Below are 27,691 nucleotides of genomic sequence, written 5' to 3' on the forward strand. Positions count from 1 at the left end.
GAGGAGGGGGAGAGGGGAAAAGGCGGAGGAAGAGGAGGGGGAGGGGAAAAGGAGGAGGAAGAGGAGGGGGAGAGGGGGAGAGGGGAAAAGGAGGAGGAAGAGGAGGGGGAGGGGGAAAAGGAGGAGGAAGAGGAAGATGAGGAAGAGAAGGAGGGGGAGAAGCAGGAGGAAGAGGAGGAGAAGAAGAAGGAAGAGGGGGAAAAGGAGGAGGACGGGGAGGAGGAGAAGGAGGAAGAGGGAGTAAATTGTTCTTCTACAGCTAATTCAATACATTTTTGTTCCTTAAAAACGGTTCTAACTTACCCACAATGGTCCGTCCATCTCCTCCTAGTTTAACCTGAAGAGGATTGCCATGTGAGTCTTGCAGGTACCTTCCTTCTGCGTTTAGTACTAACCCACGATCAAGATCCACCACCTAGATCCATGACAGAGATGAAGAATATATTGGGCATTTCAAAATATTCATCATGAATCCAACTACACATACGCGTGAAGCTTCCACGGAATGAAACTATCACGTGAGTGGGTAACATTGTTTGTGTTACTGTCATTCACAATGTTGAAAAAGAATAAAGTGCAAAATAATCATATTTCATTATATAATTTCTTACCCATACGGTATATAGATTGTTTTCAGTTCTCAAATATACGAAAGATGTTCAAAATATTTTTTTTACCATTTAGTGCATTGTGTCTGAAAATTAGGAAATGGTCTATCAACTGGGGCAAGAGTTTAACTAAATTATGGCACATCCACACAATACAATCAATGCAGTCAATGAAAAGGACAGGGAATTCCACATATATTGGCAAGTACTGATATGCTGAAGCGAAAACTCAGATTACAGGAATAATATTTTTCGAAAATAAAATCTACCCATTTTGTATATACACTTAAAACTGCATCGAAAAAAATCTGGAAGGATATACCCCAAATTGCTGACAGTGGTTAACTCTGAGAAGCGGTTTGGGGTGAGGGATGCTTATTTTCTTTTCCATACATTTCTGAATTGCTTTAATTTCTTGCAGTGAACCATGTTTATGATATAAATTTTAGGCTTTTACGATTGCTACTATATTAAAAACATGAAATGTTTCCACTTTGCTGTGAATTTTAAAATTCAAAGTGGCTGTAACAGAAACAATTTAATTTATGATTAAATGGAGCCCTGGTGATGCAGTGGTTAAAGACATATAGCTGCTAATCAAAAGGTCTGTGGTTCAAATCTACCAGCCGCTCCTTGGAAATCCTATCAGGCAGTTCTATTCTGCCATATAGGGTCGCTATGAGTCGGCAATCCACTCAGCGGCAGTGGGTTTTAATACACTATGCGTGCAAAAATTTCATAGTCTTTGGAACTGTAAGCTTGAAGATAGCTATTATTAATTCTGGTATCCGAGGAACTGCTACAAGCAGGCCACTTCATTAAGTACTGTGTTTGTGATTAAAATAAAATTTATTTACATAAACCTTGCTTTTGAAATCCACCCTCATATCATATCAATCCGAAATCGTTTACTATGACATGTTGCTTTATTTTGTATTCTTCCTATTATAAATTTCTCATCTTTTGAAAGGTGTACTAAAGAACTTAATGAAATTTTCAGACTACCTATGCCTGAAAATTTCATAAAGTCCTTTAATATATTTTCCTAAACCATATCCTTATAAGTAAGAGGTTTTGACTGGAAATTCTATTATTAATCATCCTTTGGCCCTTTGAAAAAAAATATTTTAAATCCCTAAAAGTCGTAAAGCTATGTGTTCTGCCCGTTACCCTCAACCTAATAAAAACTCCAAAACGTTTATCTTAACCTCAGGTTGTTAAAGTGGTTTGGTTCAAACATAAAGTACCAATACATGTTTTTTACCTTAGTCCAACAACAGCTGTTGGAAGATTCAAAAGGTGATCTGATCAAATTACCTATTTGATTCAGGGGTTTTTTTGTTTTTACCCTGCTTCCTTTTGCAGGGGATTTGAGGCAACTTACAGAAATACTGCGGGATTAATATTTAATCGAACGATAACCAAAAAATAAAAACAAAGCAAAGCTTCAGGACCAGGAAGATACAAGCTCTCTTGAGACACCCTTTATCAGGCTCTACAAAATTGTTGTGGTTGGGCCACAAATTTGTTTGGACCTCCTAGCAGTCAAGGCCAAGAGGCAAAAAAAGCCCATGCCTTCTCTTGTTAGCTCTTAGAAGAAAACACACTTGGTACTCATGAGAACCAAAGAATTTTCTGAGCCCTGAAAGAAATGATCCACAAGAATCTTCACACAGGAATAGATACAACTAGAGGGGGGAAAAAAAAGACTACTTTATTCATTGTTACACAATGTCCACCATTTTTCTCTTTCCAACTACATCAAACCAACGGTATGCGTAAAGAAGTTTACCCTACCCACTTTGTTCCTTGAGGGCCATTGATAATTCTTTGTCCATTTAGTTTTCCATTACTACCAGGAAGAACGTTCCCATCTATGTGCAGTCGGCCATTATAACCTACGCAGTACAAAAAAATAACAAAGCCTGGTGAATTCAGCATTCCTGGGAAGTTGGCTTCATACCAAAACACAAATAGTAATGCATCATTTCAAATGGAAACATTAAAAAGACTTTTAAACCAACAATTCACATATATTCGGTAATGAAAGTCTTAAGTTGAGACTTCTACATGGTGAGCTATTAAAAGTACAGAAAAGTCACAGTTTCCTGATAGTACTGAGCAACAAGAGTGATAAGTGTAAGTAAATTTTCCAGATAAGGCTTAAGACCCTAGAAGCTGTAGCTTTATTTTAGCCAATTGGAAACCAGAGAGAGGGAGGGTTGGAAGGATGGAGAAAACTCTCCCTAAAATGTACTGGATGCTTTCCTGCTCTTCTCAGCAGATTACGGTAAACATGACAACTATTTCTAGCTGCCGTAGGTCACAATCATCACGTACAAATGCTCGGTGCTGTCTCAAAGCTTACTGACCTCTGCGTGGCCACTTGAGAAGTATTTGCTAAGAGAAACAGTTTGCACTTGACTACTAACCTAAAGGTTGGCAGTTTGAACCCACCCAGGGGTGCCTCAGAAGAAAGGCCTGGTGATCTTCTATAAACATTACAGCCAAGAAAACCCTACTGAGCAACTCCACTTTGTAACACACGAGGTCACCATGAGTCAGAACTGACTGGATAGCAAAGGTTTTGGTTTGGTTTGGTTTGGTTGGTAAGTAAAAAGGTCCAGTCCACTGCCCTTTCATCTGTTCTGTCTGTCCCCTTCACTTGCCTTTCTCTTCACCTCCTGCCATTTCTGATCAGCTACAGTTGGTGGGAGGTCTCAGCTGGGAGGTCTCCAAGGTCCAGACTTGCCCACTGGGTAGAGTGCTTTGGCTTTCTGACAACTATTTGCAGGTCAGAGACTTATTTCTCTCACTCATTCACTTATTCATGAAATATTTATCAAGCTCCTACCATATACAAGGGACTGTGAGTTTTACATCTATTATTAAAGTCTTAGGTTTCCCTGGGTGGTACAAACAGTTAACACGCTCAGCTAACCAAAATGTTGGAGGTTTGAGTCCACTCAGAGGAGCCTTGGAAGAAAGGCCTGGCGATCTACTTCCAAAAAATCAGTCATTGAAAACTCTATGGAGCACAGTTCTACTCTGACACACATAGGGTCACCGTGAGTCTGAATCAACTCCATGGCAGCTGGTTAGGTTTATTTAAAACAGTCAACATTAATGGAGAACCAACCTCCGCGTGAGGCACTGTTTTATGTCTATACATTGGGCTAAAATAATACACTACACAGATTAACGTATAGCAATAATTCATTTGAGAATGTTTTACTAAGCACCAGTGAGGTGCAAGGAGAGTGCAAGGTGCCACTTAACTAAACGCAGATCTAAGATAAATACCTTGGCCCCTGCTCTGGGGTCCACGTAGACACCAGTTCATAGCTGTCTACATGCTGTCTGTCCTCTGTTACAGAAATGTAAGGCCCCCGTCTGCTTGTGACTCTCCTCTTTCTCATGTGTTTTTCTGGTTTCAGTCAGCAGTCACTGATTGCAGTGTCTAAGCAATTCCGATCCAAGACAGTAGTCTGTCCCAGACTTCGCTCAGTTGAGGGTTTTTTATGCAGAATCAACAAGAACAGGACTGAACCTCAAGATCTAATCAATGACTGTGGATTCCTTAAATACATGCTGGCTCACTCACGAACAACTATAAATAACCTGAGATAGAAGAACTTGAGGTTGGCATGGTGGCTGTGACATATTTTCAGAGATTAAGAACATATGTTAAAGAGCCCTGGTGGTGCATGAGTTAAGGGCTCAGCTGCTAACCAAAAGGTTGGCAGTTGGAACCTACCACCCTCTTTAACAGCCTTGGGTGGGAGAAAGACCTGGCAATCTGCTCTTCTGAAAACTACAGCCTAGGAAACTCTACGGGGAAGTTCTACGGTCACATGGGGTCGCTATGAGTTGGAATCAACTGGATGGCGCCTCACAACACAACAAGAACATCTGTTAAGGAATTCAGTGAGGCAGTATGGGATTGTGAAATGAAGAGGCTGTGGATTTAGATCGGTTGGGCCTGGAATTGCAGCTCAGCCACTGTATAGCTGGCTGACCTCGGGCAAGCCCCTCAAATCTCTGCACCCTCGCTTCCTCATCTGAAAACCGGGAATAACAAAGCAAACTCTACGAGATGGGTGAGGATGAAATTACGTTACATTTGTAAAACTCAACGCAGTGCTTGGATCATCAATCAAATAAAATCCTTTCAGGAACTGTTAAGAACACTATTCAACATACTGAAAAAGAACAGGAAAAAAAGACCCAAGTAACCACTTGTAAAACCCAATGACCTTGTCTGTAGGTGGGTCTCGCCGCCGGGCGCTGCAGAGGGTTCCGGAACCTGGCTTGCATCATGCGCTGCCGCAGGGACAGCATGGGGGTGGTGCTGGTGTAGCTGGGCGGCGCGCGCGTGGGGGGCGGCGGGCGCGCGGAGGTGCCGGTCCCGGGCCCAGGGGTGGCCGGGCTGCTCGGGATGGGCGTGGCCTCCGCGGGGGACGCTCGGGCCGGGAGCAGCCGCCTCCTGGGAGCCTCCTCCTCCTGCCGAGAGCGCGCTCGGGGCGGGTGGAGCGCGAGCGCAGGCCTCCGCTTGTCCTCGGCGAGGGTTCCCTCCGCGTGTTTGCCGCCCGCGGGGACCAAAGAGGAGGGCCACTTGGGAACTGGGGCCAGAGGGGCGTCATCTTTTCCTCCTTTGGGAAGGCCCCCGTCCTCCTCCGCGGAGACCGACTGCGGAGACTTGGGCAGCAGAGGCCGTTTGGGCCGGGGCTCGAGTTTCTTCGGCGCGGCCTGGACGGCGCCCTCCTTCTCCCCCGCCTGCGGCCCCGCGCGGCCGGGGACCCGGGTGCGGGGCGCCAGGTGGGAGCCGCCGGGCCTCGGGACCCAGCCTGGGCCTCGAGGGGTCGCGTGGTGGCCGCGGGCTTTCTCGTGGGCGAGGCCGGCCCCAGCCTCCACCTGGCCGTGCTGGGAGAGCGCCGCGGCGGCCTCCGGGGCCTGGGCCGAGCGCGCGGGAAGCCGCACGTCCTGGGCTGCTTCTTCCGAGCTGTCGTCTTGGTTGGCGTCGTGCCTGCTATCGGTCTCCTCGTCCTGACCCCGCAGAGAGGCCGAGGAGGCGGGCTGGCGGGCCCGTGGGCGATGAGCCTCTGGAGACGCGGCCGGGGACCCTCCAGGTTGAGGACGCTCCTGACTGGGTCTGGAGAGTGCGTGCCCTGGGGCCCTTTCCTGGTGCCCCCGGGTCTGGTGCTGGGACACGGGGAGGTGTGGCGCAGGATGCTTCTCTGAGATGGCGGCTCTGGCGCCCAGACCTTGGCCAGGGGCCGTCCTTCTGGGCACACTGGGCTCAGGGTGGGGCTGAGACCGCGCAGCGTGAAGCCGCACAGGGGAGGGCTGGCGCCCCTGGGACACTGGCTGTGTTTGGGGAGCATCACCCTCCCTGCCCGAGCCTTGTTGAGCATGCTGTGCCTTGGAGGGCGACGCCGCGGACTTGCCCTGAGAAGGCACTTCTGCTAACGCTGATGGAGAAGCCACCGCGGATTGGAGGTTTCCTGAGAAGGGCTCTTTTTGTTGCACGCTGGGCCCTCTCTGAAGGACCTTTCTGAGGTGATCTACTCCCCGGGAGGCAGGCTGCCTGGAGGAAGAGGGCAGAAAGTCATTGACAGCGGTGGCAGGAAGCGGCTGTTCATCCTCCGCGTTCCTCTCCTCGTCATCTCCATGGATACCTGCGTCAAGCCTGTGACTGGAGGTTGGGTGAGAGGTAACCCTGGATAGCACTCGGGAGGACACGGTGGACTGGGGGGCCACAGCGGACTGGAGCCGCAGCCCTCGGCCATTGCCAAACCTGTTTGGATATCGACCGTTCGCACCAAATGGCCTGTTTCTGAAAAAATTGAGATGTCCAGAGACAGGCCGACTTGCCGGCAGTCGGGCCCGAAGTGTGGGGGCAGTGGCCTCTGTCTGCCTGCTTCTGTATTCTGCATCATTGTCACTGTCGCCATCGCCATCAGAGATCTGTGTCCTCCAGGGGAGACGGGAAGAGGCTGGGGAAAACATGGTAGACCGTGATGGAGTACTGGAGTGGGTGGCCCCCATGACGTGGCCCTCTTTCAGCCCCCTGGAGAGTGGAGAGCCAGCATGCGGTTCAGATGGCAGCAGCCTAGATGAGGCCCCGAGCAGAGAAAGTCTCGAGGATGGGCCTGGAATGTTCAGATTTTCCTCCAGGCCCCCAGAATGGGATGTCCTCCGCTCAGGGTGCACTTGGCTTCTCTCCCGCACACTACTGGAAGCTGACTGCCGGCTGGTGGGTGTGGCTGGCTGAGAATGTGCTGACATTCTAGAAGGCAGTTTCTTGGAGGACTTGGGGTGGGGGACATGGGCAGCACGCTCTTCCTCGTTGTCATCTTCTTTGTCAATGGAGTCGTTGTCCGAGCTTTTGGCAGGCAGGCTTGCAGAGGGCCTTCTGGAAGGGAGCCTTGAGCTGCCCGGTCTCAGATGCCCAGTTTCAGCATCAGGGTTGGTGTGGTGAGCAGACAAGGTGGACGCTGAGGGAGAAGCCTCCGGAGCAGGGTGGGAGGACCGTGAGGAGCCATGCTTGTCCATGGCTTCCTTTCGGGACAACATTGGCATCTGGGCTCGAACTGGAGTCCTCCCAGGAATGAGGGCAGTGGGGAAAGACCTACTCAGAGATGGTGGCCTCAGAGTTCGCTTTTCGTCTTGGGTCTCAGAGGATGATGTGTGTGAGTCTGTACGGGACTCCAGCTTCTCAGTGACTTCAGTTGACTGGAGGTCCAAATCTTCAGTCTTTTTAGGGTGGAGCTGGGGCCTTCTGAATGCTCCACCATTAGCCAATATTTTGTTCTTCAAGTCAAGAAGATAGTTCTTGGCGTTTCTACTGTGGGAAGAAACAGGCAAGTGAGTGTGTCTTGAGGAAGCTGGGACTTTTGGAGAAGATGACGAAGGCTCGGGTTTTTCAGGTTTCAAATCATCCATGTCTGCTTTCTGCTCAACATGTGACTCACGGGTACTGGCTGTAATAGATTTGAAAGAATTTACCACCAAAGAAGAAATTCAAAAGCTATACAACACAAAGTGAGTACAGTCCTGCGTCACTTAACGTCCCTGATACGTTCTGAGAAATAGGACGTTATGTGATTTGGCCGTCGTGCGGACAGGAGATTGGATGCTGCTGCCTGTACATCAAAGCATACGCTGTTGTCTGGTAAACTTTTTATTTGTAAGGAGGGAAAGTTCACATTAAAATAGCGATAGAAAGTGCAGTACATACATGAGCTAGTAACAGGCGTTTATTACGACTATCAAGGTGTGTATTATAGGTTATATGTGTACCGCACCATTGTATGCCTGGCAGCGCAGTCACTTTGTATACAAAAGACAGGAGATACACGTGTTGCCGGAAGCTGTATCGTTCAGTACATCTAGTTACATCTGCTACATCCCGTGCTCTGATTGGGATTTCTGAACTCTATTGTAACCTTATGGGACCACAGACATATATGCCGTTGGAAGTTGCCAGAAGAGACGTTATACGGCACATGACTGTATTTATGATGGCAGGGTGGGAAAAGCTGAAAATTGCTAACTGTAATTGATGGCTTTTAATCCCTTAGAACACTGGACACTTATTTTCCCAATTATCACAATTTCTTTTCAAGTTATATTTTGCTATGGAGTCTTGTTTTGCTCTAAGTAATAGACATACTCCTAGAAAATAAATGGGAATTGAATCTCTGTAAATTGAATTAAGTTTATGTAACAACTTTGAAGGAATTTTGAAATGGGTACTTCGAAATAATTCATGATTTTGTAAATGCAAAATCTTAGGTAGGATTTTCTTAATATAATTAATTGTCAGTATATTACAAATGAATTACAGCCGTTCTTAACAATGTAGGCAAGAACTACATATAAGCTTGGTACGCAGTGTTGAGTGATCTATGCTCCGTTGAGGATGTGCTGCATCTGCCTTTCCGGTGATTGGGCGATTTCAAATTCGTAATTACTGAGACATCACAAAGGATTCTCTGTCCCCCTAATATGTCCTTACTTGCTTCCTCCCTCTTACTGAAAATTCCTTTAATAACAAACAAATTTGCAATGCCACCGTAAGACTTGAAAGGACTCCTTCAATAGGCAAAACATTATACCTTCAATATGCCCTACAATTTACTCTTTCTTGAGGGCAGATTGACTGAGGGAACGGGGCTGGGGGAGGAGGTGTAAGGGAAGGGGAGTTTGCATAGCAATGGGGAATCTAGAGGAAGCAAGCTTCACCTATTTCTCAATTTTTTTCCAGGACATAACTGTTTCCTATCGCAGCAGACAGTGGGTGCACACAGCACATAGGAAGGGGGACAGCTGGTGATTATTTGCCATAAATGTGAAGAAACAAAAAAGAAAACGGTCCAAAAAGAACCCCCGTCCCCTGACTTTTGGATCTTTATCAACGTGTTTGATTTTGATAACTGATCAGATAAACTAGATAACTGAGAATTCTTCCGGGCAAAGCTGCAATCCAAGATAATGGAATGCAAACTAAAAATTGTAAATGCTATTTAGAAGTTGACGAGAGTATATTAAGCATGGTAACACATTAAAATGTCACATTACACTTCTAAAAATGGTCTTTCCCTGTTGCAATTAACCCCAAATTGAACAGTGATATGAGATTGTACACAGGGTCTCTGTCAGTCGGCACCTAACAACAATGACATGAGATTACTACTGGTAATCAATAACATTTTTAGTTTTGTGGGAGACTAATTTATAAGGGGGCCATATTTTTAAAATATTTCTAAAATCCATATACAAATAGTTTTTAAATCCATATGCAAACTTAGCCCTAAAAATCATTGGCCGAGCAGTTCTAAACCCAAGACCATGATTCAAAGAAACAGAAAAAAATAGCAGTAATGACAAGAGAGAGAAGAGAGAGCCAGGAACACACGATGCTTACTTGTTGGCATAGCGACAATGAAGGCTTTGGACTGAGGACCCTGTCCTCTCCTGTTGGAGGCCCGGATTTTGAAAAGATAGCGTTCCCCCGGCTGCAGACCATCCACTATGGCAGAAGTAGTCTCTCCAGGGTAGGTGAGGGACTTTGCTCCAAATGGTTTGAGAGCCGGGGCGTATGAAAGAATGTATTCTGAAATGATTTGGCAGACGGTTGGAAGGAGGAAACTGAAAACAGTCCTGTGTCCAGCAGACAGACTGTATGGGCAGGATGAATTAGAACGTGCATTACTACAATTAATACACCAGCAATGCACGTCAGGTCAGCAGCTGGAGCAAAAAGACACAGCAGGATGCGAGCTAACATTCGTTCTGGCTCCCAGACAGGCCCTGAGTTAATTAGCCGACATCTTATACTTTAAGCAAATGAAACATGGAATCCAGGAGGCCGGTCTTCATACAGTTGAGAAAAATAGTTACACTGCATTTAGCTGTGGTTTTTTTTTTTTTTTTCCTATTGTAAACACAATTTGCTAATATTCTGTGATGGAAACAACACATTCTGAATAGAAGAAACCAAAGAAAAAGAAGTTGACAACCGCTAGGAATTGATTTAAGTGGCTGCTGCCATGTTCAGTGGTTTCAGTTTGTTAAGCTAGGGTTATTTTTGTTAGAATATTTAGCCATATAAATTCCATGTTTGGAATATCATTTCACTTTTGTAGGAATTATGGAAGTTATTACTCAGTATATGTTGATAGGATATAGTCACAGCATTTAAAACTGTGAGGAAAAGTTGCTAAGTAATAGATTTATGTGATATCTAGTGTTCCCATCTTTAATTGGCTGCATCTATAAGCAGGAGATGGCCTTGAACTTTGAAAGCCATGGCTACTTCAGTCTAAGGGACGAAAATGTCTCTCTGCTTACATGGAAGTACTGCAACATAAGAAAGTCATATTTTAAAGCATAATTTTCACTTTTCACCTAAAAATGGTTAATGCCTATTCTCCTCTCAGTGAACTCAAGATTTATCAAACATCGGATTCAAATCATTTGAATTACAGAAAATTCAAGCAGTTGTCATATTTCCTAGGACAGCATGGAAGATACATTTCTTTTCCCCAAGCATCTAACCTTGAAAAATGCATTAATGTAAAAACTTTCCACCAAAAATGCTTTTCCAGCATTGGTCTGGAGAAGGACAGCATTCTTTTCTCATTGAAAATGAACAAACCAGTCATTTGTGGTGGACAAAAGTAAGAATTAAGAGTATCCACTGTCTACAAAATTTTGCAAGTCAGATTTTTTTTACAGATTCAATTGATCTGCAATAAAAACTTAACTATGTTCTATATTTCCCATACCAAGCAATGCTCCAGGGTAATTATGAATTTTGAATCCCAGAGCTATATCTTTGTGAGAACTACCTAAGTAGGGATAAGATGTGTGAGTTCTTTTGGCCATAAAAACTTCGTAGCGCTTATTATTTCTAGCAGTACTTAATTGACTCCTAGGGTGCATCTTGAACCAAAGAACTGTAAATACTGACTAAGATGTGGGAGAGGGAAAGAAAATAAGTAAGCGGTATGTAATAAAGTCACTGAGAAGCAATAATGGAGTTTTTTAAAACTAAAAAAAAAAAAAAATAGCTGGCCAAAAAAATGTCTTTATTCAATTTCCAGATGCCTTGTCAGCATCACCATAATATGGAGGGAGTCAATGTTTCAATTGTCGTAAAAAGAATGATTAAAAGGGGCCAACTAAATATTTAATCTCTCCATTTGTTTCTGATTTATTCTGGTGGGAAAAAAGAGCAAAATAATAATCTATTCTTAAAAAACTATTAAATGGTAAAATATTGTTTGGAAAACACCATCCCACCTCTACCTTCCTTAACTTCTACTGTTCAGTGAAAAGACATCCCACAGGTCAGAAAAGATAACTTATGGTCAAACACAAAAAAGAACCACTTAAGCTTTTTAAATTAAGAAATTATCAAATGAGGTTAGTGGTAATTTTCTTGTATTTCTCAAATTTTACACAAACTTTTTCAAGGTTTCTGGACATATTAGACTTAAAGCTGTCTTCCAAAATCTAGTAACAATAAAAAGTATTCCTTTCTTGAATAAAATCTCCGTTTCTTCCTACCCTTAGGATACCTTTGTGTAGGCCATGCCAGGGAAACAATCCCAATATAGCCCTTGAAAATGCCTCCAAACAGACCATGAAGTGTTCTTGAATGCTTTTACATTAAAAACAGTTGTACTTTTAATTAGTATTCTCAACAGACTATATTTTTAAACTTCACTAGCTGTGAATATTTTATTGTTTTTATTTTATTTTTTAATCTACAGTATTTTTTATTTGTTTAAAGGTGTTTTCCTTAACCACTCCACTCCCCAAAACAAGGAAAGGCTGACAAATGGACAATAAATCCATTTTCTAGCAATTATTACTTGAATTTTTCAAACCCCTAAAGATATATATGGTCTCATTAAAGATATTTATGGTCCCATGGGGGTTCCGCTAATTCGTATTTTCTGAGATCTTACTGGAACGATGGAAAGACCCATAGCATGAAAACAAAGGTGTGGTTTGTCATACCCATGAAATTAGAAATATCCCTCCCCCAATGACAACACCAAAAGCCTGCCTGTAGAGAACATGAAAAGAATAGCAATCATCTTCCCTACCACCTGGATATTACTACAATGAAACCACTGCATGAAATATCCTTTCCCTAGGATTGGCACCTCATATACATATGTTGTATCCTTATATCTTTTTCTGTCACTGGATCTGTGATTAAAAGCACAGGTTTATTGCAATAAATTTATGCGTCTCTATTTGGGGTATGTCACCTCCATGTAGTTGCAGATTATACTTCAAGTAATGAGATTCCTACCTTTCACTTTCCCCTCCGTCTCGGGAAGTAGATCCCAAGATGCAGTGACAGCTGTCGGTTTGCCATTGACTGGCCAGACTTTTAAATTTTCAGGAGCTGTGGTAGGAGCTACAAAAGGACAAGGAATCAAGCAACATTTAAAAATGCCCTAATGGATATTCTAAAAGTGGCATATGTCCCCTGAACACACATTTTTTTAAACTGAACTACTGTGCTAATTTTTATTATACATGAAGGAAAATTCTGTACTTGCTCTTTGAGTAATACAGTGACTTATATCACTTCTACCCCCTCAGATGTGAGTTTAGACATATCCAGGGGAATGCCTTTAGGGAGCAAGACTTTCTCTCACTGTTGAATATTGAAAAATTACAAAGAAGATTAAAAGCCAGTTCCAACTCCATTTTAATGAAGCTTTTAAAGATAGTGTTTAAAAGACAGTAATTGTCATCTTGGATACAGAACAAAACTTCCCCCTAGAATTAAACAGAGACTCAGCCTTAGGGAAAAGGGTCTCTTCTACACTCAAGAGCCATGCATTACCCAGGAGGCATCCATCCATAAAGGGTGATTTATGTATACTGTGCACTAGGATTTAATGTGCTGCACATGTCAGAAGAATAGCATGCTAATGAAAACATTCACAGGGGATAAAGCATGTACCCAAGGAAACAGCTCCTTAACTTCTTTGTGTTTATACATAGAAACGCCACCAAAATGTGGCTAAAAACAATGCCCAGGCTGGCCTCTGACACTACTGGCTTCTTAAACCGTCTCTACTTCTTATTTTAGGGAGAATACCCAGATTGAAAATTCAAAGGCCATTTTAAATACAGACCAGATTCTGGTGTTCTTTGGAAGACAGACGTGCTCCACTTGCCATCTCTTTCACCCTGTGAAATACGGACTGCAAATTCATACATGGTGTCTGGAATCAGGTTCTCAACTAGCACGCGTCTGTTGGAGGTCTGCTTGTAATCCCACCTTGCTGACTCCCCCTTTTCTCGGTAGCGCACTGTGTACTGTCTGTAAGAAAATGCAATCCAAAATTGCACCCACTTAGTCAAAATTTCTGGAACTGAGCACTAGATTCCTTGCTATTTTTCCTTCTGCATAAGTGATGACTTTTGGAGATAAGTAGGAGAATCAAAGAGGAGAAATAGCTAAACTATTGGCTCAAAGAGTCTACTTAATTTCCAGGCCGAGGTGTCTAAAGCAGGTCAGGAAAGATGGAGCTTAGTATCTTTTCAAGACTGAAAAGTCTTACTACTCAAAAAATCAAGGAGCAATTACACAAGGACAGAAGGGGAACTGATCATATGAGGCACGTGCTTCATCAGGGCTGTAGGTGTGCGAGTGTGTGTGTGTGTCTATATGTGCTGAAGAAATGGGCAGTGTTAAAGACTGGCTATTCAGAAAAAAGAGAAAAAAAGATTCATTTTGTGTACAGTCAATCTGATCCAAGCATATTTTCGATAGGTTCAATTGGAAAGGAAACGTGGTTTTGAGAAGACTTGTTGCCATAAAAAGGAACAAAATACGTAGCAAACAGAGCAGGATAGTATAGCTCATGAAAGGAACTCTAGTGTGTGATTATCAGAGACAGAGACTGCGTTACCAAACATGGTAAAACGCCACAGTCCCACACAGCACCAACATCCCCAACACACGAAGAACCACAGCGCTGTTTACTGAATTCCTTTCCCAAGAAACTTCCTTTGTGGCCGTTTTGCAGTAGAAAGGATTTGACGAATTAAAAAATGTGCTATTCATTATGATATTTAATAAGGAGGAGAGTTGAGTGGAAGACATGACACACCCATTAACACAGCAGTTCTGCTAAGAACACTCAAGCCTTCTTTTTTTTCCATCAGGATGTTGGAAATCAAAGTTCAGTGGTAATCAGGAACACTTCATGTTTGGGGAAGGCTATGTGGCTAGGAAGATAATCACTATGAATATTTCCAGGTCTTTCAAAAGATGCAAAAAAATAAAACCACATGCCATCAAGTTGATTCTGACTCAGAGAGACCCTATAGAACAGAGTAGAACTGCCCCATAGAGTTTCCAAGGCTGTAAATCTTTACAGAAGCAGACGGCCACGTCTTTCTTCTGTGGAGCAGCGGGTGGGTTCGAACCGCCGACCTTTCAGTTAGCAGCTGAGCGTTTAACCACTATGCCACCAGGGCTCCACAAAAAGAAGCAGATGTCCTTTTTTTACTACCAGACAGTGAAGGAAACTATATATCTGATAGGAATAACATTATAATTGATCTTGGCATTATATTCTATCCATTTTAAAGGGTTTTTCTTTGCTTGTTGCAGATGGGTTCAAAAGTTAACAATAATGACCGGGCCACCAAATCTCTGGCTTTCTCTTGGCTATATAAACTATTCAGTCACTGGCAAGTAAAATGTTGCTGGCTATAGGACTCTACTACTAACTCTGTGGTGTTTACCAGTAGCCTTTTCAATGCAAAACTTGTTTTAATCTTATGGTTTTTTCTTCTATTGCTATTGCAAATAAATATTAAGACCAGAATAGCATACTGGCTTAAGAGAAGATAAGGTGCACTTTGTTATGTACAAAAGAGCAGGACATGAGCCAATTCAGTATTTGATGAATGTTTAACGAAGAACTACTATGAGCAAGGAGTCCCTGGGTGGTGCAAGTGGTTGGAGGTTTGAGTCTACCCAGAGGCACCTCAGAAGAAAGGCCTGCCAGTCTGCTTCTGAAAAATCAGCCTTTGAAAACCCTGTGGAGCACAGTTCTACTCTGACACACAGCGGGTTGCCAGAAGTCTGAGTCAACTCCACGGTAACGAGTTTACCTGGCACTATGAGCAAGGCATTAGACAGATGTCCACCAGTCTACATAAAAATCCTTCCTACAGAGAGTATGGCCCCCAGACACCCTTTTAACTCAGTACTGAAGCCACTTCTGAGGTTCACCCTTCAGCCAAAGATTAGACAGGCCCATAAAACCAACAATAATACATGTAGCTCAACCATGTATATGAGACTAAATGGGCACACCAGCCCAGGGACAAGGATGAGAAGGCAGGAGGGGACAGGAAAGCTGGACAAATAGAAATGGGGAACCCAAGGTCAAGAAGGGGAGTGCTGACACGTCATGGGGTTGGCAACCAAGGTCACAAAACAATATGTGTATTAGTTGTTTATAGAGAAACTAATTTGCTCTTTACACCTTCATCTAAAGCACAATTTAAAATAAAAGAATCCTTCCTACAGTAGTCTTTCAGGATAGCAGGAAGAAGGGTGAGATTCCCCCACAGGACATTCCCCCGTCCTCCAGGCATGAACACAATGTTCATGAGACAAAGCAAAACACAAACAGGAGCAAAGAAAGAAATAGAACCTAGGAAATTTCCAGACATAAAATCAAACTCAAGGAAAGTGAGAATTGAGCCCTGCTGTGTATTATGGAGCCCTGGTGGCACAGTGATTAAGAGCTCGGCTGTGAACCAAAAGGTCCGCAGTTCAAACCCACCAGTAGCTCCTTGGAAACCCTCTGGGGCAATTCTACTCTGTTCTATACGGCCACTGTGAGTCGGAATCGACTTGACGGCAACAGGTAATGGGTGTATACTATACACAAGGCCCTGGAAACACATGATTTGTGGGCAATGTGTGAACACCTTCCGGATTAACTAGATTGCCATAGAACATGCTACCATTCAGCTCCAAAACAGTCCAGCATTCATATACGTTAGAGAATCAAATCCTGACATACAGTGGATCCTCGTCAGCCACAGGTTTCGTATTTGCTAATTTGCCTGTTGTTAGCTGCTGTCAGGTCAACTCCGACTCACGGCGACCTTTCGTACAACAAAACGAAATGTGGCCCAGTCTGCACCGTCTTCATGATTGTTGGTATGTTTGAGTCCTGCTCCCTAAAATTTTCTTGTAACCCCAAAGTCAGTATGAGGCACTGGCACAGTCATTTGTGGATACAGAGTGTGGACAGGAATCCTCCAAGGCACAAGGCTGGTTCGGTATTGGCTAACTGAGTGTCCCCGGGGACTTGATAGACCATAAATACTGCGAATAGCAAGAATGGACTATATGAGTCTCCTCAGGGCCAGAGACACCACATCTCTCTGACATAAAATAAAAACAAAGAAGTAAGAGAAAGTACCTCGATGCAACAACCTTCTGTTTTTCCAAGGCAGGGTCCAGCCAGGCTACAAGCACAGACTGGGACGACATCACGCGGACGCTGATGTCTTTGGGCACATCCAGCTCTTCCTCTTCTGAAATGACAAGGGGACACAGAGAAAGCTGCCTCTTAGGAAAGACTTTGTCCTCAGTGTATGTGGTCTCCAGAGTCTACTGCCCACCCTTGCAGTTCTTACATTGCTTATGCTTAAGGTAGATAAAATGAAACGAATAGGAAGCTTAGCAGTGATTTGGCTCGTTAGGATAGAAAAACAAAACTCACTATTCTTCTTAAACCCAGCCTAAGAAATGGGCCGTTCACTTAAAAACTGCCCAACCCAAATCAGCCGTAAGGAACGCTGCAAAAGAGGACGCTTTCCTTGGTCAGGGGTACTACAGGTAACTTGCTGTTTTCTCAACACACATGGGAAGTTTCTGGGAACCAATAAGATCTTTGGGGGAAGCTCAAGTTTAGGGGCAGAAAGGCTCAATCCAGAGCATTTCCTTGGTAATTACGGCGTGAAATGACAGCTCTTGTTCGACTCACGGTAAGAATCATACCAGGATCGATGTCCTCGCCTTTTAGAATCTGAGACTCCAAGACAGATTAAGATTTATATTCAGGTATGAAATCATTTTAATTGGACAACTTCTTAAGAGGTTTATCTTTGTCATCTAAAGAATACATCACAATCGCAAAACTTGCTGTTTTTGTTCAACCTCTAACAAAAATGAAGACTCACAAGATGTCTTCAATCTTGCTTTTTGGTGTTTAGGTTTGTTTTGTTTTTTTAATTTCACCTTTCAGTAACATGTTAGAAAGGTGATACAGGGACTCTTTTCTACAGCAGCAATTAATGAATAATAAAAGTGAAACTTGATGTATGTGGAACGCCTGTCTTACAATGTAGAGAATTAGAATAAATTTCATTTTGCGTTCCGAATTCATGGAAATACAGTAATTATGTTGCAGGTTGCCTCCTTAAATTAAGGCATATGATCCAGAAAAGGTATACGTACAATTGTGAATATGTAATATGAAAAATAAATCTGTGAATGGGCATGGGAAAAATCATTCCTTAATAAGTGACTAATAATCAGGCTATCAGTAAACCCTGCTACATCTTTCCCCACTCAATGCCGTTGTACAGAATTTTAACTGAAATAACATTCAAGTACATATCTTGCATGCCATTCCCTCCATGCCTTCTCCTCCACCCCTCACTGCTCACAGGGGCTACAAAGGGCAATTTATGTGTAATCAGATCATGCCTTTAGGTGGGGTAAATGAGTGGCTGCTCCTATCATGGCGAACCTACAGTCCAGAGACACCACTGAAAACATACAGTTAAATATCTTTCAGGGAGGAAGTTCATCACAAGAGCGCTACAGCCTCTGAGTTCAAAGAAACACACTAGTACTCAACATATGACCAAGTTTCCCCTGCTGTATCCTTTCTATGCAAAGAAATTCATGTCCTTCATCACACAGCCAGCAAGCATCCTTTGGACGTAACACTGCATTCAGAGACCATGGTTTGGCCAAATACATTCTTTTAGGATTACCTGTAACCTTCCGCTTCGTCAAGGCTGCCCTGTAGACTGGCTGGCCCCGGCCGTGGGAGTTCATAGACTGCAGGGAGACCACGTACACCGACTCAGAGGCTACATACAGACCAGAGAGCAAAAGGGACCAAAGAGAATGAGAGTCTGCACCTTGGTTTTTTCAGAAACACATGTCACTTGATTGTCTGAGTCCCCCTCTTCCCTTCCCTCCCCTCCATTCCGTCTGGGAAAATTCCCACTTCTTAGTGTCCCTGGCTGGTGTAAACAGTTAATGTGCTCAGCTGCTAACTGAAAGGTTGGCAGTTTGAGTCCACCCAAAGGTACCTTGGAAGAAAGGCCTGGCAATCTACTTGCAAACAATCAGGCACTGAAAGCCGTATGGAGCACAGTTCTACTCTGACACACATGGGCTCACCATGAGTCAAAGAAGACTCCATGGCAACTAGTTTTTATTTTACAAGTGAGGACATAAAGCCGGAAGAATTGGGTGCCTTGCCCCAGGCCACACCCCTAAGAAGTACTCTGTAATCTTCCCTGAATCCAGAATTGCTAATACCTAACTTCAAGCTCCACTGACCACGCTTCCTATAGCAGCCTTCATCAATTAAAGAATCAAAATGAGGCAAATTGATACAGTTCCAATGCAGATAGTTATATCATCAGGTAATACCATACATGGGTCAATTAACAGAGGCACCACCAAGATCCTAAATAAAACTTATAATGCTGGGATTCTCCCTTCACACATTGGTGAACTTTCAGATGACAGCAGGAAAATGAACCCTTTGTTTTTACAAACATCAGGTCGAGTTAAAAATTAAAACAGAGCTGTGCTCCAAAACCTCACACAGAAAGACCTAATTATGTAAAGAAGACTGAGAGATTTCAAGGGAAGGGGGTAATATGTGACAACTGCTCTGACACATCCGGGCCAGAGAAGCTCAAGCCATGACATGAGCAAATTATTTAGATGAAGGTACTCACATCTTAGTCTACCAGAGACTTTTGAAATGCATTTTTTATCAAAGGGAGGAATCACGTTTGTTACACTTGGATTCACAGAATCCCCAACTAAGCTAAAACAGAGGAGTAACTTCAGATCTAGTCATGTCTTGGTGCTATTGACAATGGATGCATGCCAAAAGCAAACAAAAAGATCTGCCATTCAACTTCAAACTCCTGGCGCGTGCATAAAGAACTACACGTGAGAAGCTGTGTCCCATCATTTATCAAGCACTACGAACAAATAATTTCCCACAACTGAAATTTCTATGTATCTGCAATGTGTTTATTTAAGCTCTTACTTTTTTTTTTTTTTTTGGATGCCAAGATTCTCGATTTCCTGAGCTATCAAAATTAAGTTATGAGAGTTATATGAAGAAGAACACAGCATCAGGATTGGAGGCAGACTCATTAACAACCTGTGATATGCAGATGACACAGCCTTGCTTGCTGAAAGTGAAGAGGACTTGAAGCACTTACCGATGACGAACAAAGACTATGGCCTTCAGTATGTATTACACCTCGACATCAAAATCCTCACAACTGGACCAATAAGCAACATCATGATAAAGGGAGAAAAGATTGAAGTTGTCAAGGATTTCATTTTACTTGGATCCACAGTCAACATCCATGGAAGCAACAGTCAAGAAATCAAACGACATATTGCATTGGGCAAATCTGCTGCAAAGGCCTCTTTAAAGTGTTAAAAAGCAAAGATGTCAGTTTGAGGACTAAGGTGCACCTGACCCAAGCCATGATATTTTCAATTGCCTCATATGCATGCAAAAGTTGGACAATGAATAAGGAAGACCAGAGAAGAACTGATGCCTTTGAATTATGGTGTTGGTGAAGAACATTGAATATACCATGGACTGACAGAAGAACAAACAAATCTGTCTTAGAAGATGTACAGCCAGAATGTTCCTTAGAAGCAAGGATGGTGAGACTTTGTCTCACGTACTTTGGACATATTATCAGGAAGGACCAGTCCCTGGAAAAGGACATCATGCTTGGTAAAGTAGAGGGTCAGTGAAAAAGAAGAAGAGCTTCAATGAGATGGATTGACACATGGGCTGCAACAATGGGCTCAAGCATAATGGTTGTGAGGATGGTGCAGGGCCCAGCAGTGTTTCGTTCTGTTGCACAAAGGGTCGCTATGAGTCAGAACGGACTCGAAGACACCTAACAACAACAACAAAACTAAGCTTGGCTCAAGATGATCATTATGGAAGAGTTTTGTACTACAGTAAACCATAATAATAGCTTTCATGTAATGGGTAAGTCCCTACTTGGTGTTCAGTATTTCACAAGCAATTGTTTATCAAGTCCTGACATAAACCCCACGAGGAAGCTACTATGATCATCTCCACCTCACAGATGAGGAAGCGGGCTCAGAGGGGGGAAGTGACCAGTCCAAGGTCATGGCCAGTAAGTGGCAAGCCAGGTCTCAAACCCAGGTCTGTGTAGCTTCAAAGCCCATGCCCTTAATCGATGCAGATGAGGAAGATGCAGGGTTCCAGCTAAGTGAGGCCCTGCGAATCCACATTCTGAGAAAGTCCCAGAGAGCTGGACCTCCAGTATCTATTTTTTCATACAGATATAATGAAGAATATGCAATGGTGCAAAAATGTACCTCCTTCTGTACCCCTGATTACTGAATAAAGGTTGGGATTAAAATTTCCAAAATGATCCCCTCACCCCCAGCCCAGTGACCCCAGGTACCCCGTCAGAGCCAACATGCTGTCTCTGACATGCTCTCTCGTGAGACTTACCTCAGGTATGTGATACACCCTAAAGTCTCAACTTTTAAAGGCTGGTTGTAACTTCCTGAGGACTTCAAACCTCCTCATTCCTTATTATACCCTCTTCCACCTCAGGTCCTGGTGCTTACTGTTTCCTCTGCCAGGAACACTCTCCTTTAACATCCCATGCTCACTCCCTCACCTCTGTAGGTCTTTGCTCAAATGTCATCTTTCCTGTGGGACCTTCCTTGGCCATTGACTTAAAGCTGGCTCCTCCCCCTGCACCAGCACTTCAAACCCCTGGCTACTTAACTGTCTCTAGGCCACTTCTCACCATCTACAAGATGAATGTTCTACTCACTGTTCATTTATTGTCTGTTTCTAGAGGGACTCCTGGGACCCCGGCACCTGGTGTCAGGCCTGACCTAGAAGACGTCCAGTGTTTGATGGATAACTCGGAGGGTGGGATTTCTGCTGACAGGACAGCAGGCCAGTTTTCTCCAAGTCTCGTTAGTGATGGACCATTCTCTGCAGTAACATATTTTCAGTGATGTCTCCAGGTTACATACTGAATTAAAGGTCTATGCCTCTGTGCTATCAGATGAGGATGCAACGGAGGGGCTCCTGGAAGGCAACCCCTGTCCTGCCACAACCTAAAGGTTAAAATGATGGAAGTCTAGGACCAAGAGTTGAATAGAGTAGACGTTTGAATAATGGTTGTCATGGATTGAATTGTGTTCCCCAAAAATATGTGTCAACTTGGCTAGGCCATAATTCCTAGTCTTGTCTGATTGTCCGCCATTTTGTCATCTGATGGGATTATCCTATGTGTTGTAAATCCTACCTTTACAATGTTAATGAGGCAGGATTAGAGGCAGTTATATTAATGAAGCAGGACTCAATCTCCAAGATTAGGTTGTGTCTTAAGCCAATCTCTTTTGAGATATAAAAGAGAAAAGCAAACAAAGAGACATGGGGACCTCATTACCACCAAGCAAGAAGAATGAGAAGTGTGTGTCCTTTGGACCATGGGTCTCTGCGCTGAGAAGCTCCTTGATCAGGGGAAGATTGATGGCAAGGACCTTTCCTCAGAGCCAGCAGAGAAAGAAAGTCTTCCCCTAGATCTGGCACCCTGAATTTGGACTTCTAGTCTCTGAAACTATGAGAGAATAAATTTATCTTTGTTAAAGCCATTCACTTGTAGTATTTCTGTTACAACAGCACTAGATAACTGAGACAATGGTAATACCCGAAAAAATGAAAATTACATCTAAAGTATAATGTTCTGTATGAGAAGCTTCTAAATATTGAAATGATCACAAAAATCATCAAAATATTGAATGCCAATTACCATTAAACTCACCGAGCTTTTTAATTTCATGTGTTCGCTCATCTCTTGTCAATGGGACATAATTCATCTGTCGGCCACTTTCCCCATAGCCCAGAAGAAAACCTCGTGATCTGCGGGGACTCTTGGCTCCAGACAGGCGTGGGGCTTTCCACTGAACGGACAGCTTGTCGTCTGAAGACCGGATGCGCATACGCAAGGGCTTGTTGGGCACTTCCTTTTCTTAAAAAGGACAAGACACAGACACCATCAAACAGTACACCGCCTAGAATTTACCACGATGTATATAAAGTCTCTCCACAGACTGAGCCTGGACAATTAGCAGCTGGGCTTAAAACACCAATTTTTGATGACTAGTTCTAGTAAGAACAGTTTTTCCCCCAAGGATATCAACGTTCCATCCACATGTTCCCCCCCTACCCCCCGTATTTCATACCAAGAGGTCTCAGGAACTTAAAATGAAAACGTACCATGTTGTCAGACTGCCAGCTAGAAATCTTGGATGTTTTATAATGTTCCTTTTCATCTACTTCCTTTTGTACCCTTAAGGCCAAAACTATAAGTTCTCTGGCAAGAATGAAAGGTCAGTGTAAAAATATAGCAGAGACACATTATCTGCTATTTATAAGTGTTGCCCAGAAATCTTTTTTATTGCAATGTTGAAAAGACGGCTTTCCTTGCTTTTGCAATGAACCACTAAGAGCTAAATACAAACTGATTTCTGTTTTGGATCTTAGTTTTTTTTACATGTCTAATTCTTACCTCTGCAGACAAACCCTGGTCGTGTCAAATCATTGCTGCCATTCTCAGTCTCTGTTCTGTTGTTTTCTTCTTGCTTAATCAGTTTCAAGAAATCCTCTTGCTAAACTGATTAATGTCAAGAAATGCTAACTTTCTCAAAGCAATGCAGCTGGTGGCCAATGCTTCCTGTTTTAAAGTTTTACTTTTATCTTAATTAAGAACTGATATGTTTGGGAACAAAGATTATAAACCATGTAACTTCCACACTGTCCATTTCTAACAGAATTTTCTAACGTTCTAGCACTTATTTGAGGATCAAGCTAGGCTAATGAGTATCTCTCTAAAGTTATTTCCCAAGCATTCTTCTTCCACTATATATACTAACCCCATCATCAATGGTAATTTAATTAGACTGGAAAATTCCCAGCTAAACCTACATTTCAACACCAAGACATAAAAACGAAAACTAATGTAATCAGTTAGTGTAAACTTCAATAGCACAACCAATAAATAGCCATTTGAGATGGTTATTCCAAAGACCAGACACCCAAATCCAACTTTCTGAATCTAACCAAGAGGAATATCCATATTTAGATAGGGTTACCTCAACAGTCACTGGGATCCCCATTCTTAAAGGGCTACTAAGAAAACACCATGTACATGGTTAAACAAGTAGTTTCCCAGATATACAGAGCAGTAATTATTCAAATTATTTATTTTTAATCCCATGGACTAAATATATAAAACATTGCCTTGCATCCTGGTGTCGTGAGTGTGATCACTCTGACTGGGTTTTACTAATCTGATCACAATACCATTCCAAGTTAAGAGGTGGACTCTCACTTTCAAAGTCTAGCCTGTATAAAAATTAGGAGCTTCCAAGTGATTATGGAAATGACAAATATGATCACTTACAAATTTCAAAAGAAAATAATTGCAGAAAGTATTTGGTACTAATAGTTGAACTCATTAATGGTGCAGCAGCTCAGTTGATTAATCATGAGCTCCCATTTAGGGCCTCTTGCTTCATATTCATAACAACGTGATATCCAGTGTGTCTAGAAAGATCCAGGCTGTCAAATCTTGTTACGTGTTTCAGTTATCCACGGTGACTGCGTCATGGAAGTGGATATGAAGGTGTGTGACTGCTGAATAAATATTGTATGCGGCCGGGGTAAGAATACTTAAAAAAAATACTAGGGAAAGTGTCTTATAAAGAATATTTTATTAAAAGCAAAATTTGGACAAAATCAGCATGTTTAGTCTCATTTAACAACAATAAAGTTTGTTTGTTTGTTTTAAGTTAGCAGACATCTGGAGGAGTTTCACCAGAACAAAATACCTAACAAGCTTAATTTTTCAGGAATAGTGTTCAGTCATTTTCAGGCTTTTGTAACATTACAATATAAATGTTACCCGTCATGTGCATGGGGATGGAGGCCTGGAGAGAAAATTTTAAAGGAAGCAAAAAACTTGGCTTCATCTAAGTCATTTGTTTCTCTCTGTGTGCCTCCAATACAAACTAATTATCACCACAAAAAAAGAAAAAATCAATTTTAACAAAAGACCCTTCTCATGAGCAATGCTCGAGGGCCAACCATCTGAGGGTGAGATTTAACTTCACGGGATGCTCAGCTTTGGGCAAGGGTCATGGCTATGTAAAAAAGGAAAAAAAGCAAAACAGCAAATAAGGTAAAAATTATGCCTACCAATCATATCTGATGTTTATTTTACTTTTATGAAAAGCTGGAACCTCTTCAAGGGTTGGGAAATGACCCCTGCTCAGCCTTCCACAGACCACGCTCACTACTTTCAGGTAGAACCAACAGAGTCACCACTCAGCACCACGCTGCCACAGCCTACTTGCCCAGGCACAGCAGGGGAGGGGACAGATGCTCAAGATGCTTCACTGCCCTCAGTGTCACCCCACAGGCCCCTCCCCGCCACCACAGGAAACAACGTATCAACCTGGGGGTTCTGGGATGATCTCCAGCAAAACAGGCAAATCTACTTAAAACACATACGAGCCTTACGCGACTCTGCTAGAAAATAAGTTATTGAGCAGGGGTAGCGTTCTCTGCCGAAGGCCTGCTCCAGTCCTCGGGCCCCTCCAACTCTGCATCCTAGAGTGGAAACAGTATTCCTGGGACCACAGTGTCAACGCTAGTGACAAAAAGATTCTGACCTTGGCAACCCTTGACATTCAACAGTAAAATACTGAAAAAAAGTAATAAAGGAAAAAATCATTGGAATTTCCTAGAGTGATGGTCCCTGAGGAAAGGAAGGGATGAAGTTCCAAGGACAAGAAGCTGTAGTCACTAAGGGCACAAGAAGTTTGTTGCCTGAGGCGCCCAGCCCATGGTGCTGTCCTGACTGAGCCCACAGAGGCCACTCCGGCCCCACACAACCAACCGCAGGGGCAACAGCCACCCCCTCAGACTGCCCAGCTCATCCCGGGCTCGGCACTGCTGTCTAACCTTGCCACCTCGGAGTTTAAGAATGTGGCCAGGCCTGCTCAGCCAGCAACGGGGAACAGGACTGAGGCTAGCTTCTGCAACCAATCACATGGCCTGTTTTATAGAAAACCTACGGTTGGTAATAAGCTCTCACATGGTTTATTTTATTTTAATTACCCTTACAACAGCTCTGAGGTAAGGAGGATAGATATTATCATCCCCATGAGTTAACTGAGGTTCAAAGAGGTTAAGTAACTTACCCAAGGTCACACAGCTGGCCAGTGCCAAGAGGAAGCCAAATTCAATCATTCTGAGTCCAAATTTCATTCTCTTTTAACCATGTCACTTCCACCCATCTCACCAACCACCCAACCACTTCCGCTAATCAACGGGGAACAAGTGTTTTGAGCTTGATGGTCCCCTTCAGAGTGTAAACATAATGCCTTGCCCAGTAGTCACTTAAAATATGTTTTGAAATGAACTGACAGTATACTGAGTATATAGCTGGAGTCTCCCAAAGACTGCCCAGTGAGAGCTGTCCCCATAGTAAATGGAGTCCCCTTCTCTGGAAAAACCAGAGAGAAGTGAGAACGTCGTCACCCTAAACACAGTAGTCTTTCAAATTATCAGGCTTAGGAAAGACAACCACATTTTTTTTCAAATATTTTGAAAATTCTTTTTAACATTCTGGGTTTTATATACCATCAAACATCTTTTATAAACCATCTTGTAATCCACGTTTAAGCTGATGCACACATTAAGAAAAACTATCCCTATGCTTCAAATTTGTTGGCAATTAAATTATTTAAGTGTTTTCTCTAAGCCCTATATGATAGTCTCAGCAAAGACTTCTGGAATTTTCTAATAAATCTTCGTAAGTCTTTTATCTTGAAAACAGGAAGTTCCAAGTGCCAAGAGGGGGATTACCAGTAAGCACGGTATGCACCGACTTGCATCGAGCAAGGTACCTATGGGCTTAATTGTGTTTACTTGCTAATCTGTGGTGAGCAGTTTCACACGGGTTTCACCACATCTTTGACGTGGAGGGGGACAGGTGAAATTTGCACTGCAGATTGGTGGGAGGGCACAATTGGGCCCCTGCATACCTTGCTTATTGGGTAATCTGGCCCTGGCCAGAAGTTATCAAGTTCACATTCACAAGTGCTGAGTGTATTTTGCACTTGGCAGAATACATCCCTCCATCCCTCTTGGTACAATATAATCAAGTACATCTTACTCATAACTGGTCGATTACAGAAGACCTACAGCAATTAATTACACACCATTACTTGGCAAGCTAGCTGGGTGAAACAGCCATCTACATTGTATTAGACATCAGAGAGCCAAATTGGATTAGACCATTTCTACTGATTAGTATCACCAGTTATGCAAACTGGCAAATATTCTGAATTATGTTGTACAGAATATCTGGCTATTGTATAGAATCCAAATCTGTTCTTTTCACACAGAAAAGAATATCCAAAATTCAATATATGACACTTTGCCCATTTCAAATTAAATGCCAGGATAACGTGGTAGCTTCTGAATTGGGCTCACACAGGCTCTAGATCAGAGTCACTTGAATCTGAGTCTGTGACTTACTAGCTATGTGACTTTTAGAATCCTCCCTGAATCTCAGTGTCTTCTGTAAAATACTGCACAGCACATTGGGCTTTGTAATATAATCCATGCAAAACATTTTATGCAGTACTTGGCATATATTAAGCAGTCATTAATTGTTAGTTAAGGAGCCCCAGGTGGCACAATGGTTAAGCACTCGGCTGCTAACCAAAAGGTTGGCAATTCTAACCCACCATCCCCTCCATGGGAGAAAAGGCCTGGTGATCTGCTCCTGTAAAGATTACAGCCTAGAAAACCCTATGGGGCAGTTCTACTTTGTCACATGGAGTTGCTATGAGTTGAAATCAACATGACAGCACCTGACAATAATTGTTAGCTGTGGTTGTGATAAAAATGATATCCATCATTCATTAGACTCACGACAGTAGTGACCATGAGCGCATCACAGGACTTACCATAATGCCCTGCACACAGGGGGCACTAAAAAATGTGTTTCGATGTACCAGACATGAGCAAATGAGGGACTTCTTGCCAAAGACTCTTTATATTGAAAACACTTTCAAATATGAGGTTGTCTATATCCAGCTGACTTATTTTGCACCATGAGCTGAAAGCATTACTCATCATCCTTATCAA

The 27,691-nt window shown here is 42.9% G+C and overlaps 1 protein-coding gene across 1 annotated transcript in view; it reads right to left on the reverse strand.

The window, feature by feature from the left end:
- Window positions 1–27,691, reverse strand: part of FNDC1 (fibronectin type III domain containing 1) — a 116,230-nt gene that overhangs the window by 38,666 nt on the left and 49,873 nt on the right. Inside the window, exons 7-16 of the mRNA XM_012554584.1 lie at window positions 22,293–22,499; window positions 18,186–18,284; window positions 16,601–16,715; window positions 13,280–13,467; window positions 12,442–12,549; window positions 9,538–9,726; window positions 5,397–7,591; window positions 4,865–5,357; window positions 2,406–2,506; window positions 304–415 (exon numbers count right to left, since the gene is read on the reverse strand). Of these exons, the coding sequence (XP_012410038.1) occupies window positions 304–415; window positions 2,406–2,506; window positions 4,865–5,357; window positions 5,397–7,591; window positions 9,538–9,726; window positions 12,442–12,549; window positions 13,280–13,467; window positions 16,601–16,715; window positions 18,186–18,284; window positions 22,293–22,499 (3,807 nt within the window). The remainder of the gene's footprint in view (window positions 1–303; window positions 416–2,405; window positions 2,507–4,864; window positions 5,358–5,396; window positions 7,592–9,537; window positions 9,727–12,441; window positions 12,550–13,279; window positions 13,468–16,600; window positions 16,716–18,185; window positions 18,285–22,292; window positions 22,500–27,691) is intronic.

Source organism: Trichechus manatus, unplaced genomic scaffold (genome assembly GCF_000243295.1).
Source record: "Trichechus manatus latirostris isolate Lorelei unplaced genomic scaffold, TriManLat1.0 scaffold00002, whole genome shotgun sequence".
Lineage (NCBI taxonomy): Eukaryota > Metazoa > Chordata > Mammalia > Sirenia > Trichechidae > Trichechus > Trichechus manatus.